Here is a 14,440-nt window from a genome sequence, read left to right on the forward strand (position 1 = left end):
TGTAACTTGGACATATAGTGGGGACAGCCTGCATATGTATGATTATTTGCAGGAGAGAGACATAACTTTTGGCATATTACAGGAAATATGTATGATAAAAAAAATCTCTGTGGCCAACTGCTGCAGCTCACTGTCGTAGATAGCCATGGTGAGCTCCCTGACACCTCAGCCCTCTGGCCTAAGCTTCCACCCATTGTTCTGACTCCTGCACTGCAATCCTGCTGCCCTGAGCCCCCCTCACTCAACTGCTTGCCCTGATTCCTGCATTCTCTATACTCCCAGCACCCTGCCCTGAAAGACCCGAGTAATTCCAGGTAGGTCTTCTAGTCCAGTGTTTCTTAACTTTTTTTTTTAAATAAAGCACCCCTTTTTCAAAAAAGAAGTACCCACAGTATCTACAGTTTTCAGAAACATGAACATTTTTTCTACCATTGCAACACATTTGTTTAAACAACTGAATTGTAGCCGGGTGGGCGATGACATTTTTGGATGTAAAAAGTACAAAAATAGTAAAGCACTGTAAAACTTAAAACAAAAATTCAATTTTCTTCAAATTTCAGTTGTGTTGAGATATCCCTGAGGGTACTCGTACCACTGGCTGAGAAACACTGTTCTAGTCTACTATATATGTGAGAGTTTATCTTTCTGTCTGTTCACCTGTTTCTTCAAGAACTCCTCCTAAACAGTAAGACCACAAAATTCAGTATCCAGTTTCCTCTTATCATAACTTAAAGCAAGGTAAGGGTTTAGTAGCACCAGGAAAATGGGATGTTCCCAGAATGGGATTGCTTCTCATAGAACCACACAGAAAAGAGAATCTCCAGGTAGCTGAAAAGAATTGGCTAGGGGCATGCCCCTTCTACTCCCCCATCTAGGACTGCCCCAACTCCAAGCCTCCAACCTTTCAATGTGCCCTTTAGGATGAAGCTCCTTTCCCCTGCTCCCCCCACTGGTACAGGAACATTCCTGGCTGTTCCCCTTCACCAGGGAGCAAGGAGAAAGTTTAGTTTGCTGCATTCCTCACGCTGGCTGGTAAGTACAGGGAGAAAACAAACCTGGACCTGCCTCAGCCAGGAAACATGTGGAAGAACACTGCAGCAGCCGTGAAGAGGCACTTCTCACCTGGTCCCAATCTGCTGTGGTGAAAGGGCTAGGGTTGTCCTTTCTCCCTATGGCAGCCTGCATACTGGCTCTCTCATCCCCACCCCAATGATTTAAATGAAGAAAATAAAAAAATATTTGAAGTAAGGACCTGAGTAACACTGGGTAAATCGTCTAGTAAATTTATATGTTTCTTCTTTTCCTTTCACTTTCAGAATTGTGCAAACGTGAAGTAACCATCTTACACCTTTCCATTGGGAATACCTTTCAATTCACTTTTAGGAATGGAACAAAGCACAAAAGCCTTCCAGCATAAGTAGCACTTGCAAGAAGAAGTCAAGAGCATCGATTATTTATGAGATATATGTCAAACCTGGTAATGGACTAAGGTAAAAGTACTTTTCACATTACAGTAAAACTCTAGGGGGAGGGGAGAGAGAGATAAGTGGAAGCAATGCTCAGGGACTCATGGAGTGGGAGGGGGACAGGTAGGCAGAAGGAGTGCTTGGGAGAACTGAGCTGTCTGCCCCACCACCACCACACTGCTGCCTCTGATAGAGAGGCAGCAGTGCGGAGGAGGTGGGGGCATGTGTGAGTCTGTACACATAGGGAGCTGGCTTTTAAAGGGACAGGCGCAAGAGTTGGTGGGGTAGGCAACAAGGATGTTAAGAGGCAGGTAATTGACTAATCATGTAGTCAATACAATGGAGACGATGCTGGGGGAAAACCGGCTTTTAAGCCAGCTCCTCCCCCCAGCAACAGCTCCTGTTCCCGCCTTGCTATCTCTGATTCCGAGGCAGCAGGGAGAAGGAGGAGGGAGAGAGTAGTCAACTCGACTACCCAATAAGGCTAAGCTTATCAGGTAGTCAACTACTCACTTACATCCCTAGTAGGCAGGAGCCAATCCTACGGAGCTGCCTTCCCCCCCATACTGCTGCCTATCAGAGGCAGAGCGGGCGGTGGGGGGCCCACAGGAGCCAATGCTCCTGCCTGTCCTATGTGTAAAAGTGTAACCATTAAAAAATTCAGTGATTACACATTTACACAAATAGAAGATTTTTAACATCCCTACTCTCAATCTCTAGCATCAAAAGGGCCAACACTGAATTTTACTTTCAATATAATGTACATTAAGAAAAGACAGTTTGCCTCAGTGCCTTGGCACTAGACTGTAAGACCAAAAAAAAAAAAATCAGGGAATTCTACTCACAACTTTGCAAAGAAAATCAGTGACAATCTCAGACAAGTCATTTTCCCCCATTCTGCAGCTCAGTTTCCTTCCCCTGGACACTGAGATAATGTTGAGCCAGCTTTGAGTTAAGCTTGGAGATCTACAAACAGTTCATTATATGTCACAAGTGTTCTTATCTAACCTTGTGGTGTAAGCATCTAATATTTGAGTAGCAAGGGAAAGCTATTTATCTTGTTCTTTTGCTTCTTTGAAGATATAAATCGCTCAGATCCCTACTTTTAGATCCCAAAACTCCAGGGGAAGACAGATTATAAATACCTCCAAAAATTGAAGTACATGGGGAATTTCCAGTTGGACCCCTTCCTTCCCATAACCCATTCAACCATGGCCCAGTCCAACTACCAGTATACCACTAGACTAACATTTTCAGCATAGGCGTGCGCAGCACATTTCATTAGGGTGTGCACCCAGGGATTTTTTTTTTAAAGGCAAAAATTTATTGAATACTCAATCATAAAGGACATTATTTTTATTCATCAAACGAACTAAAAAAAACTAAAACTTAACTAAACTTTTTTTTTTTAAATTAACAACTAAACTTTACTTAAAAGAGCATATCATGCGATTACATTAGAACACAAAGCCACCTTTTTTTTTTTTGAGACATTAGGGTGTGCTTGGGCACACCCCCTGCCCACGCCTATGATTTTCAGTCAGCTCCTGAGGCATCAGATCAAGTACTGAGTTCCTCAGGGGCTGGGAATATTCTAAAGGCAACACAGTCTGACTGAAGGAAGAATGCCATGTGCCACTCAAATGATCTCAGCTGTTGTGACAACACACAGGAAGACATGCTGTCATGCATCAAGAAAACAAACATCTTGTTTTACACCCAGAAAAAGCTACAAAGTCAGTGCACTGCAATAGTATAGAAGTAATGTATTCATTCCATTAGATCAGTGGTTCTTAAATAGGGGCCACTTGTAGCCCAGTCATCACACAGTTGCGGCCCATGCTCGGGGCCATACAGACAGTAAACATACTGTGTGGATGTAGCCTGCCTAACACAGAGAGATGCATATGTGATCAACAACAGTAAACAGATTGAAAACCACTGTATTAGATAGATGGGGGCCGCAGAATTCTGTGCCAGATGGTATTTCAAAGTGACCTACAAAGGAAGAAAACACTAGAAGTCCAACCTGGAAGCCAGTAGGGATGTGAAAGGTTAACTTGTGGAGGTTGGAGCAGCTCCCTGCAGCAGAAGGGTGGTTCCAGCCCCATGAGACAAGCCACAGACAGGGGCTGCTCCAGATGGTTGGAGTATACATCACTGGCAGGGCTAAACCCTCTTTAATCTGTTAACCAGTTAAACAGCATGTTTTCTTGCTATGGACCGTGCCAGGGTTATCCATTCCTTTCTGACTAATAGGGATGTGAAATCCCATTTAATTGATTAACCAGTTAAACAGCATGTTTAACTGGTTAATCAATTAAATGGGATTTCACATCCCTATTAGTCAGAAAGGAATGGATAACCCTGGCACGGTCCATAGCAAGAAAACAGTGCAATCTCTTAGCTAATCTCAAATGAGTGATATGTGTTAAGGATGTTAAATTGCAGTTACTGAGCTAATTGTATAGTTGATAAAATGTATAACAACTACACAATTAGTCAATATGACCACCCTTCAGAGCCACAGCGGGGGTAGCTCCGGGAGCCACCCATGCTGTGGTTCTGCATTTTAAATGTAGTAAGAGCTGATGGGCTCTTTCTACATTTAAAATGCAGAGGCGCAGTGTACACATGAACCGTGACTGCTTGGTCCCAGCTTGTGCTGAGTCCAGCAGCCTCTATCCACAGTAGCCAGGGCCATGAACAGGGGCTGGTGCTGGAGCAGCCTCTGGTCATGGTGGCCAGGGCCGCGCGTGGCCAGCCTTGGCTGCCACGAACAGAGGCTGTTTAGTAGCAGCAGACTTTGTCTACAGGAGGGCCCAGTTCCCTGCTGGGACCCCTGTGGACAGAGGCTGCTTCTCAGCACTCTCCCCTATCCCTCCCTCTGCTCTATCAGAGGCAGCAGGGGAAGGGGAGGTGGCACCCCGGAGACTGGGCTGGGAGGAACTGGCTTTAAAGCCAGTTTCCCCCAGCACCAGCTTGTGTTCTGCCCCTCCCTTGCTGCCTCTAATAGAGTCAGCAAGGGGAGGGGGGGGAGAACAGCACAAGGAGCATGGGGCAAGTGGGGACTCAAGCAATTCCCACCCCATGTTTCCATGGGGCTCTTGATGCATTTCAAAGGCTAAAGCGATAGTGGGAACCAGTGAGAACGGGGACTGCTTCAGTCCCTGCTCGTGCTGCATCCCTGCTGTGCCTCTGCGTCTCCTGCCCCCTGTGGAGATGGTACTGGGGGAAGGGGAGGAAACTGGCTTTTAAGTGATCTCCCCCAAGCACTGGCTCCTGTTTGACACCCGCCCCCCTCATGGGGGGGGGGGAGTGACTAGTTGAGTCACTACTCGACTTATCCAATAAGCTTATGCTTTTCAACTAGTCACTTACATCCCTAATACATGTACCTGAAAATCTAAGAGTAGTTGGAGGTAAGATTCAGAACTGCATCAAGATTGTGAACCCCTTTTGGCAAAGAAGGGAGCATGCTCTACTAACAGTGGTTCACTGCTCCCAATCAGCAGGAGCTGCGGGAACTGTTAGCCAGCACCTCCCTGCAGCCCCTGCCATTTCCTACAGCTCTAATATTCTTCCACAGAGTTGAAGGGCAGAAAGGAGCACAGATTGATCTAGTCTGACTATCACCAACCATTAAATTTCAACCAATCAGCTACCCTTCTCTTGAGCCCAATTATTAGTGTTTGGCTAAAACAGATTTTCCAGAAAAGCACCCAGTCTTGACATGACGGCATCAAGAGGTGAAGAATATGACACTTCTCCTTGGTAGTTTCTTTCAGTCATCTGTTACCTCCATTATTAAAAGATGGGCCTTATTTCTAATTTGAATGTTTCTTGCTTCAGCTTCCAGCCATTGGTTCTTGTTATGCCCTTTGCCATTATATTAAAGAGCCCTTTGGTGCCAGGTATTTACAGTACTTACACACTGTAATCAAGTCATCATTCAGTCTTATTTTTGACAAACTAAACAGATTGAGCTGTGTAAGACTCTGATTATGAGACATTTTTCCTGGCCTTGGAATAATTTTTGTGGCTCTCTTTTTTTGCATCCTCTCCAATTTTTCAACATCTTTTTAAAAATGGCATCACCAGAACCACATGTAGTATTCCTGTATCAGTCTGACCAATGCCACAAACAGAAGGGAAATAAAATCACCCTTCTATTCATACTTACTCCCCTGTTAATAGATCCAAGGATCTCATTAGCCCTGTTTGCCAGAGCATTGTACTGGAAGTTCATGTTAAGTTGCTTATCTACTAGGACCACTAAATCCTTTTCAGAATTGCTGTTTCCAGGATTTATTTCCACCATCACCCCACACACACAGACCCCATTCTTTGCCTATGGCCTTACATTTCTTGTTCCTAGATGTACAATATTGCATTTGACTATATAACATTTTGCTTGAACAGGCCCAGTTTACCAAGCAATTCTAACCACTCTGTACGAGTGTCCCATCCTCATCATTCTTTGTATTATTCACAAATTTTATCAGAAGTGATTTTATATTTATTTACAGATAATCAATGACAATGTTGAATGGAGTTGGAACTAGTACCACGCCTTACAGGAGGGCTACTCAAATTTGGAAGCCCCAGGGGCCACAATGATACTCACAGCACATGCTGAGGGCCACAACTTAAGTGTGGTTGCATATACATGCAAATATAAATGCAAATATATGCAAAAAGCTTCTTGCAAGCTGATGGACATAAATATAAAGATTAAGGCAAGTTTAAACAACAAAAAAGGCCCCATTTAAGTCAATTCTGCTGATATTAATAAAATGCAATATTTACCAGATTTCCAGCCATATGACAGCACTTTTAATGAGCAATGGCAGACCAGGAATTTAACTACTAAAATGCTTATCAACAGAAGACCATTATATTTTCTTTTTGTTTTGGCTCCCACCCACAGGCCACATGTTGAGCCCTGTGTAAACCCAAACCACACCGCCGCATGCCCACATGTTAAGTAGCTCTGCCCTACAGAATCCCATTAGAAACACACCTAGTTGATTAGGATTCCTCTCTGACAACTAGTTACTGAGATGTCAGCTACTTAACATGTGCTTTAAAGAATTTAGCAATGTACAACATCAAGTAAGCTGGTACAAGCCAGCCATGGAGGACTCATTGCAGTGCAGACATACTTGAACACTTACTGTGGGCTGGGGGTATGTGTCCAAGAGTGGCAGAGTAAACAGACTAATTTATATCTATGCAGTTACCTTTATGAACCAATGATTCTCCTCACTGTAGATACAGAAACACTGAATGAGAAACTGTCTTACCCCCTATACACACATTATGCTCTTCTCTCATATTAAACTAATTAAAGAGTATGGTTTGTGTTTCGTGGAACACACTACAGGTAGTCCCCGACTTACGCGGATCCGACTTATGTCGGATCCGCACTTACGAACGGGGCTTTCTTGCCCCGGAGCTCGCAGGTAGTGGTCCTGCCACCTCGACCTCCGGGGCGAGAAAAGCTGCTCCCGGTGCCCCTGGTCTGCTGGGGGGGGGGGGGGGCGCGCAGCTAGTGTGCCCCCCCCCAGCAGACCAGGCTTTTGTTGTGGACCCTGGGGCAGAGCAGCTGGGGTGCTGCTGGGTTGGTCCAGTAGCGCCGAGGAGCGGCCGCGCTACTGGACCAACCCAGCAGCACCCGAGCTGCTCTGCCCCAGGCGTCCCCAAGTCAGCCGCTGCTGAAACTGACCAGCAGCTGACTACAGGAAGCCCGAGGCAGAGTTGCTCTGCCCCGGGCTTCCTGGAATCAGCTGCTGATCAGTTTCAGCAGTAGCTGACTTGGGGACGCTTGGGGTTCTTAAGTTGAATCTGTATGTAAGTCAGAACTGGCAGTCAGTTTCAGCAGCGGCTGAATCTGGACGCCAGTTCTGACTTACATACGGATTCAACTTAAGAACAAACCTACAGTCCCTATCTTGTACGTAACCCAGGGACTGCCTGTATACAGTGCTACATGTTAGTATTTTACCATAATTTGGAGTTTTGGTTTGGAAAATGTATTTTTGAAAAAGCTGTACATAAAAGAAAATGGCATTAAAAGTTATTCAGTTAAACCCTTTGTAAAATGTGTAATATTTTGAAGAATATGTAACTAAAATGTAGTGCTCTGGTTTGCTTGTATTAAACTCCATATTGTAACATTTTTAGCACTAGCCTTCATTTCAGTTAACTTTTTACAAAAACATATAGCATTCCATACTCCTTTTCAAACTTGCAAAATTCAAAATATCCCTCTCCTCCAACAGATAATTTCCTCTATAAATATTACAATATCAGCTCAAAGGAACTCTCATTGTGATGCTATGCTTTATGTTTTGATATGTAGGATTTTTTTGGTTCAGCACTAGGTGCTACTGTGAAATACCATGCCACCTTTTTTTTTTTGTTAAAAGAAGGTAACCCCTCATGGAATTAACAAAAGATGCACTGAAATGATAGTTGAGATTAAATATTTTTCTCTCTCTCTAAAACTCAAATACAACTTTTTGTCATGTTTTTGCCAAATTTGTAACTTCTGGTCTCCTGAGAGTAGATGGTAAATAAGGGTAAGAAGAGAATTTCCTCTACCAACTTCCCCATAGTCCCCAGCCCAAACTGTATTCATTCCTGACCCACAGAAGTCTCTTGTATTCCACTTCTATTTTTTCACGCTGAAAAAGATTTTCTACACAATTACAGTATACCACAAATACCACACAAGTTAGCCTTGATCCTTGTGGGTACATGATGCCAAGGCCAAGAAATTCATTTCACCCATTACCCATTCCAAATTCAGATCAAAACTGTATCAAAAGAAGTTATAGTTTTCGTTTAGAAAAACATTACTAATATATATTGAGCTAAACTCCAAACTGATTTCTTTTTATTTATTCCTGATTGATAAAAATTAGCTAGACTGATGTATTTCATGAAAGCAGACATCGCTGAAAACTCAGGATTTCCAATACTATTCAACACTTCTAGTCCGTGAAGATGAGTGATATTCTCTTAGGGTATGTCTACACTTGCACCCTAGTTCAAACTAGGGATGCAAATGTAGGCATTCAAAATAGTCAATGAAGCGGGGATTTAAATATCCCGCGCTTCATTAGCATGGTATTGCCTGAAGCGTTACTCCGATCAACAGCTGTTTTGAAAGTGAAAGCGCACGCCGGGACGCATTAGTTTGAACCAAACCCCTTGGTTCGAATTAACGTTACTCCTCAAAAAATGAGCAGTAACATTAGTTCAAACCAAGGGGTTTGGTTCAAACTAACGCGTCCCGGCGCGCACTTTCATTTTTGAAACTGCTGTTGATCGGAGTAACGCGCTGGCATGATCATACTAATGAAGCGCGGGATATTTAAATCCCCACTTCACTGACTATTTGAATGCCTACATTTGCATCTCTAGTTTGAACTAGGGTGCAAGTGTAGACATACCCTTACTTGCTCCGCACCTTCACTGTTAAGAATTAATACCATAGTCCACCTGAAAGCTTGGAATCACAGTTTTCAAATGGTGCACCGTATTCACTTTTATAGAAAGAGACCCATGAGAATGACAGCTATTAAAAATCACGTAAGAACTGAAATGGGGTGAATGCTGGAGTTATCAGATTGTCACCTAAACAGGCCGTAAACATGGTTAGTTAAAATGGTGGCAGATTAGATAAAATGCCAGTGGCTGCAAAAGTCCTGCCTATTCAACAGTTCCCATGGCTAAATCAGTGATACCCACAGAGGGAAAAGTATAGTGTAGACACAGCCTTAAGCCCAGCTTTGGCTGGAACTCACACTAACCTGGCCTATATTTGTGTAAATGAGATCAGAACCCTTCACTTACATTTTAATTAAAATCTTAGCATAAAAGTATTTGAATATATAATATTTTGACAATTATCTAATATCCTGTTACTTTCTACCTCAAGACCATGCATAATATACCAGTGTACATATCAGTAAGAAATATTTGTCTTCATGTGGCTGTCATAAAAGGCAAAGTTGAATAGCCTTAGAAGAAATTTATAGCCTAGATGCACTGTAAGATAAATTTAAAAAGTTATTAAAAGTATGTCACCGCTATGGTTTTTCCCCTATTATGGAACCCAGACCTAAATAAACTGTTAAACACTTAGTGCAAAGGTATGCCAAACATTTCTCAGAACTTTCTTAAGGTCCCAACAAAGACTCAACCTTTTCTGCAAAATGAGGCCTAGGTTAAATATTTTATTTGGCTCTTCAAGATGGACTGAGCAGTTGGGCATGAGCTTCAGATCAGTTCTTGGACTCACATCAAACACTATCCTTTCATTTATCCAGTCAGTCAAAACAACGTTTTCCATCTAAATCTTTAATGTTTATGTCCTGAAAAACTGCTAATTGAATCCAGTTCCTGAAATCCCTTTTTAGAATCTATACCATCAAGTTTAAAGATAATGAACACAAAAGAAATAAGTATTACACACCGATTACAGAATTAATCCTATCAATGTTCAAGCCAAAACAGAAGACTGCTAGTTTCATAAAGCCAAAGAAAATTAAGATTAAACAACACTAGTCAGAATTAGAGAGAAAATTATTTTTTAAAAAACACCACTGGAATAGAAGGACACTAATTCCAAACAATTTTAGCATTCAAGAGTTCTCAGACTGCTTTTACAATCAAAAGGGGTAATCAAAACCACCCAGAGTACTTCAGACTATTCCCAAGCAAGAACTGACGTCAGTTCAATTAATAAAATTCAATTCAGCACTTATACCAGCTTTCCTTAAGCATGTAAAACTTCCTTATAACAACTGACCTTACGTGTAAATCATTTACAATTAGCAAAAGCACAAAATCTCTCAACATATCAGATGTACGTGAAGGACTAACCGATGCTTCATGCAAATCTCTTAAAATCAGAGTTGTTCTGTTCCAATGCCAAACCATTATTAAGCATGGAAGATTCTTTCTGAAGGCAATTTTGTGTGTATTTTCTTTTCAGCATCTCTCTTCCCATTTTTTTTTAGCAAAGATATATGCTCAAAATATATTCTTAAGATACTATCTATCCTTTCTTGAGACTAAATTGATCATAACTGCACACTTTACTAAAATTCAATAAATGAAAAAATATCTACACAAGCTATTTATTTCTTAACCACGACCATAACCTACTCCAATGCATCTATATTGTCAGACAGACCATTATGTCCTGGCCTAGATCTTTATTAAAGGGAAGAGAAATCCAGAAGTGAAAGATTTTTGTCTAGAGCAGTGGTCACCAACCAGTGGATGAGGATCTACCTCTGAAAGGTGATCTTGACTGGTTTGGTCAAGAGGCTATCAAGCACAGCACTGTAGCTACCCCTCTGCACACTGCTGTGTGTCTCCTGCCCTTTGCCTTGGAGCTGCGCACCCCTTGGAGCCTCGCACCCCTTGGAGCCTCCTGCTTGCTGTGCAGGGCAGGGCAAGGAGAGGAGGGGGCGCTGATCTCTGGGTGCTTCCTCACCCACCCTATATTCTAGCTCCACAGAATGGAGGAGGGGGCACAACAGGGCTTGGGATGGAGGGAGTTTGCTGGCTGCTTTTGAGAGTGGTGCAGGGCCAGGACAAAGGTGAGCCTGCCTTAGCCTCACTGCACTACCACCCAGGAGCCACCTGAGGTAAGCAGTGTCCAGCTAGAGCTAGCTCTGAGCCCCTACTCCAGGTCATGAACCCTTCCTGCACCCCAAGCCCTTGCTCTAGCCCTGAGCCCCTGGATCCAAACTCCCTTACAGAGTCTGTACCCCCACTCCCTGCCCTAGGCTCAGCTCAGAGCCCTTCTCACACGCCAAATCCTTTAGCCCAGGACCAGAGCAGGTGCCCCATCTCTGCCACTGCCTGATGAAAAGGAAGGAGAATGGGAGAGAGAGGGGGGAGTGATCAGGGGCAGGACATTGGAGAAGGGGCACAAAGAAGGGGGGCTATCTGGATTTGAGGTAGATCCTGGATTGCACTTAAATTCAAAAAAGTGATCTCATGCTTAAAAAGGTTGGAGACCAGTGGTCTAGAGTTTTCCATTAGGCCAAGGCAGGATTATAGAGCATTTTTTTAAACTCACCTTAGTTTCTCTGAGCTCAGTCAAAAAGCAAGGAGCCACAGACACAAAAGTGCAGAACAGTATTTTTAAACTAACACTGTCCCACATATCAGTCCAGCTCCACTCATTTCCAAAGTTTATTTCTAAGGAGTTCACCACCTGGGCAGTATCCTGGCCCTGCATAAAAACCCCTTTTACAAGATTAATCTAAATAAGTTCCAAAATAGAATGTAAGCAATTATAAGAAAAAAATCTACATGATCTAGAAAAAAGCCATTTTTCTCTACTTCGAATTTTAAAAAATTAAAATGCGGTAACTTTAATTTTTTTATTAGAAGTTAACTGAAAATACTGCACATACCATTAAAATTACATAATTTAAAAAATGCAGCAACTATTTTTAGACTTTTTTGAAAGAACTAATAGCTGTGCCTTACAAAATAAGTTAACTAGGTTCAATAAGTTGTTGGAAGACAAACTATTTTTAATACTTTTCTTAAATCTTGTATTTTCATATACTGAAGTCACAATTTAGAGTACAAAATGTGTTTTCTCAATTTGCTGTTTCCTCGCAAGTCTTCAGTGATTATTTTTCAAAGGCAGACAAGCTTTATTCATATTTATAAGTGTTTCTCCATATTTATCTACTTACATTGCCCTCATCACTACAAAAGGAGCTCATTCCAAGTATTCAGAAACAGATAATGTTTTCCTTCCTTTCCAGAAGACAGACTGAAATAGTTTACTTTTACATTTATGGTGTAAACTAAACATTTTTAAAGGCCATGGGTTTTTTAAGGGCTTTTTTCCTACAGTATGATGGCCTATATCCTATGAATTGTTTACAATCTCAACTGAGGAAACTGGCTTGAAAACAGCAACACAAAAGATCAAAACAAAGGGCCTGATAGTTCGACGATTACACAGAGAAGACGGAGAGGGTGAGAAACAACCTAAGGTACAATGAGTGGTCCTGTGGCACCTTAGTGACTAGCAAAAAAAATATAATATCATCATCTGACAAAGTGGGTCTTACCTACAAAAGCTCATAATACTATACATTTGTTAGCCACAGGACTACTCATTGTTTGTTAAAAAAAAAAAACTTAGAAAGCAACGAATAGTCCTGCAGCACCTTAGAGACTAACAAAAAATGTAGATGGGATCATGTCTTTTATGGACACAATCCACCCATGATCCCATCTACATTTTAGTTAGTCTCTAAGGTGCTGCAGGACTATGTGTTGTTGTTAAGTTTTTTTTCTATTACAGATTAACAGCGACCCCTCTGAAACATTGTTGTTCAAGTAACAACACACACAGCTACTCCTCTGAGACAGCCTAAGGTACCTACCAAAAAGTTACAATGGCCTCCCTAAATACTACAACATATTCAACAACAACAACAGAGAGAGTGGTCCGGCATTTTACAGAGAAATACATCTAATGAGCTCAGGTTTAATCGAGATTCTGATTGAGGGAGGCGAGGGGCTCCACTACCTCCACCTCACCCCACACACACTGCCCAGGGCTTCACCTCTCCTCCTAACCCAGGCGTGTTTACTACCCTAGAGTAAACAATCCTATCGTGGCCACAGCAACGTGTCCCACGGGCGACGGGCAAAACCGTGGCCCACGGACCCCCCTGCTGAGAGGAGGGAGGCAGGGAGTTTACTTCTTGTTTCCCCTGAGGCCTCTCCGTGCCCCAGGTTCAATCTCAAAGACACATGGAGGGAGCTCGGTCCCACCCACCCCTCCAGCTGGACTTGCGGGGCTTAGACAACAGAGAAAGGGGCTTCCCCGGGGTCTCTCCTTTCACACCCCCACTCCCTTCGCAGCCACACTCGCCCGCTCTGCCCCCCCCCCAGCTCCCTCACCCCAAATCTTCACCCCCCCCCCACCTTAGCCACGACGGCCCCCGCCCAATTCGACCCCTACCCTCCTGAACCACCGACCCCCTTCTCCCCACCAGGCTCCCCCTCAGCCGCCTCCCCCCTGCCCGTCTCCTCACAAAGCCCGGCGCTTGGCCCCCCCAGCCGCCCGCTCTCCGCCACCCTCTCCCGCCTTCCGTCCCCGGCCCCTCCTCACCTGTCAGTCGCAGCTTGACGGGCCCGTTCCTCCGGGCCCCCTGGTTGGACATGTCTCCGGCCGCGGCTGGGGCTCGGCGCTGCCTTCGCCCGGGCTGCCCCTGCCGCTGGGGCCGGGTAGGAAGCGGGGAGGCGCTAATGGAGTCGGGCTGGGCGCTCAGGGCAGCGGCGGCGGCGGCCGCCGGACGAAGAGAAGCCCGGATGTGCCCAGCGTCGCCATAAGCGGGGCCAGCGCCGAGGAGGAGGCGCCGCCGCCGCCTTCCCCCGCCCCCTGCCCGGGGCCCTGGCGGCGAGCACAACAAAGCCCGGGACAGCGCGTTACCGCGGCGGCAGCCGCCTCCCTTCCTCCGGGACGGAGCCTGCTCGCCGCTTCGCGCCCAGTGGGGGGTGGGGGCCCCCGTCCCAGTCCCCGCTGCTCTCCTGCCCCTGCGCTCCTCCTCAGGACCTCACTGCCCCGGGGGAAGGGCTGCGTGTCCCGACTGTGTCCCCCCCCCCCCACTGGGATGCCCCCAGGGCCTCACTGCCCCGGGGGGGGGAGGCGGTGTCTGTCCCCTAAGAGCCCCCCCCCGGGAATGCCTCCATGTCCTCACTGCCCCTGGGGGAAGGGGTGCCTATCCCCATTGTGTGCCCCCCCCACTGGGATGCCCCCAGGGCCTCACTGCCCCGGGGGGGGGGGAGGCGGTGTCTGTCCCCTAAGTGCCCCCCCGAATGCCTCCATGTCCTCACTGCCCTGGGGGGAAGGGGTGCCTATCCCCATTGTGTGCCCCCCACTGGGATGCCCCCAGGGCCTCACTGCCCCTGGG

The 14,440-nt window shown here is 45.0% G+C and overlaps 1 protein-coding gene across 3 annotated transcripts in view; it reads right to left on the reverse strand.

The window, feature by feature from the left end:
- The window catches only part of SMURF2 (SMAD specific E3 ubiquitin protein ligase 2), a 117,964-nt gene extending 103,945 nt beyond the window's left edge, over window positions 1–14,019 (reverse strand). The window contains exon 1 of one of the 3 annotated variants that reach the window (XM_075903919.1): window positions 13,639–14,019. In XM_075903919.1, the coding sequence (XP_075760034.1) occupies window positions 13,639–13,690 (52 nt within the window). In that variant the 5' untranslated portion in view covers window positions 13,691–14,019. The remainder of the gene's footprint in view (window positions 1–13,638) is intronic. The other 2 variants (XM_075903920.1, XM_075903922.1) reach the window with 2 other exon arrangements.
- Window positions 14,020–14,440: the final 421 nt, after the last annotated feature.

The sequence above is a fragment of the Pelodiscus sinensis genome, chromosome 20, assembly GCF_049634645.1.
Source record: "Pelodiscus sinensis isolate JC-2024 chromosome 20, ASM4963464v1, whole genome shotgun sequence".
Taxonomy (NCBI): Eukaryota; Metazoa; Chordata; order Testudines; family Trionychidae; genus Pelodiscus; species Pelodiscus sinensis.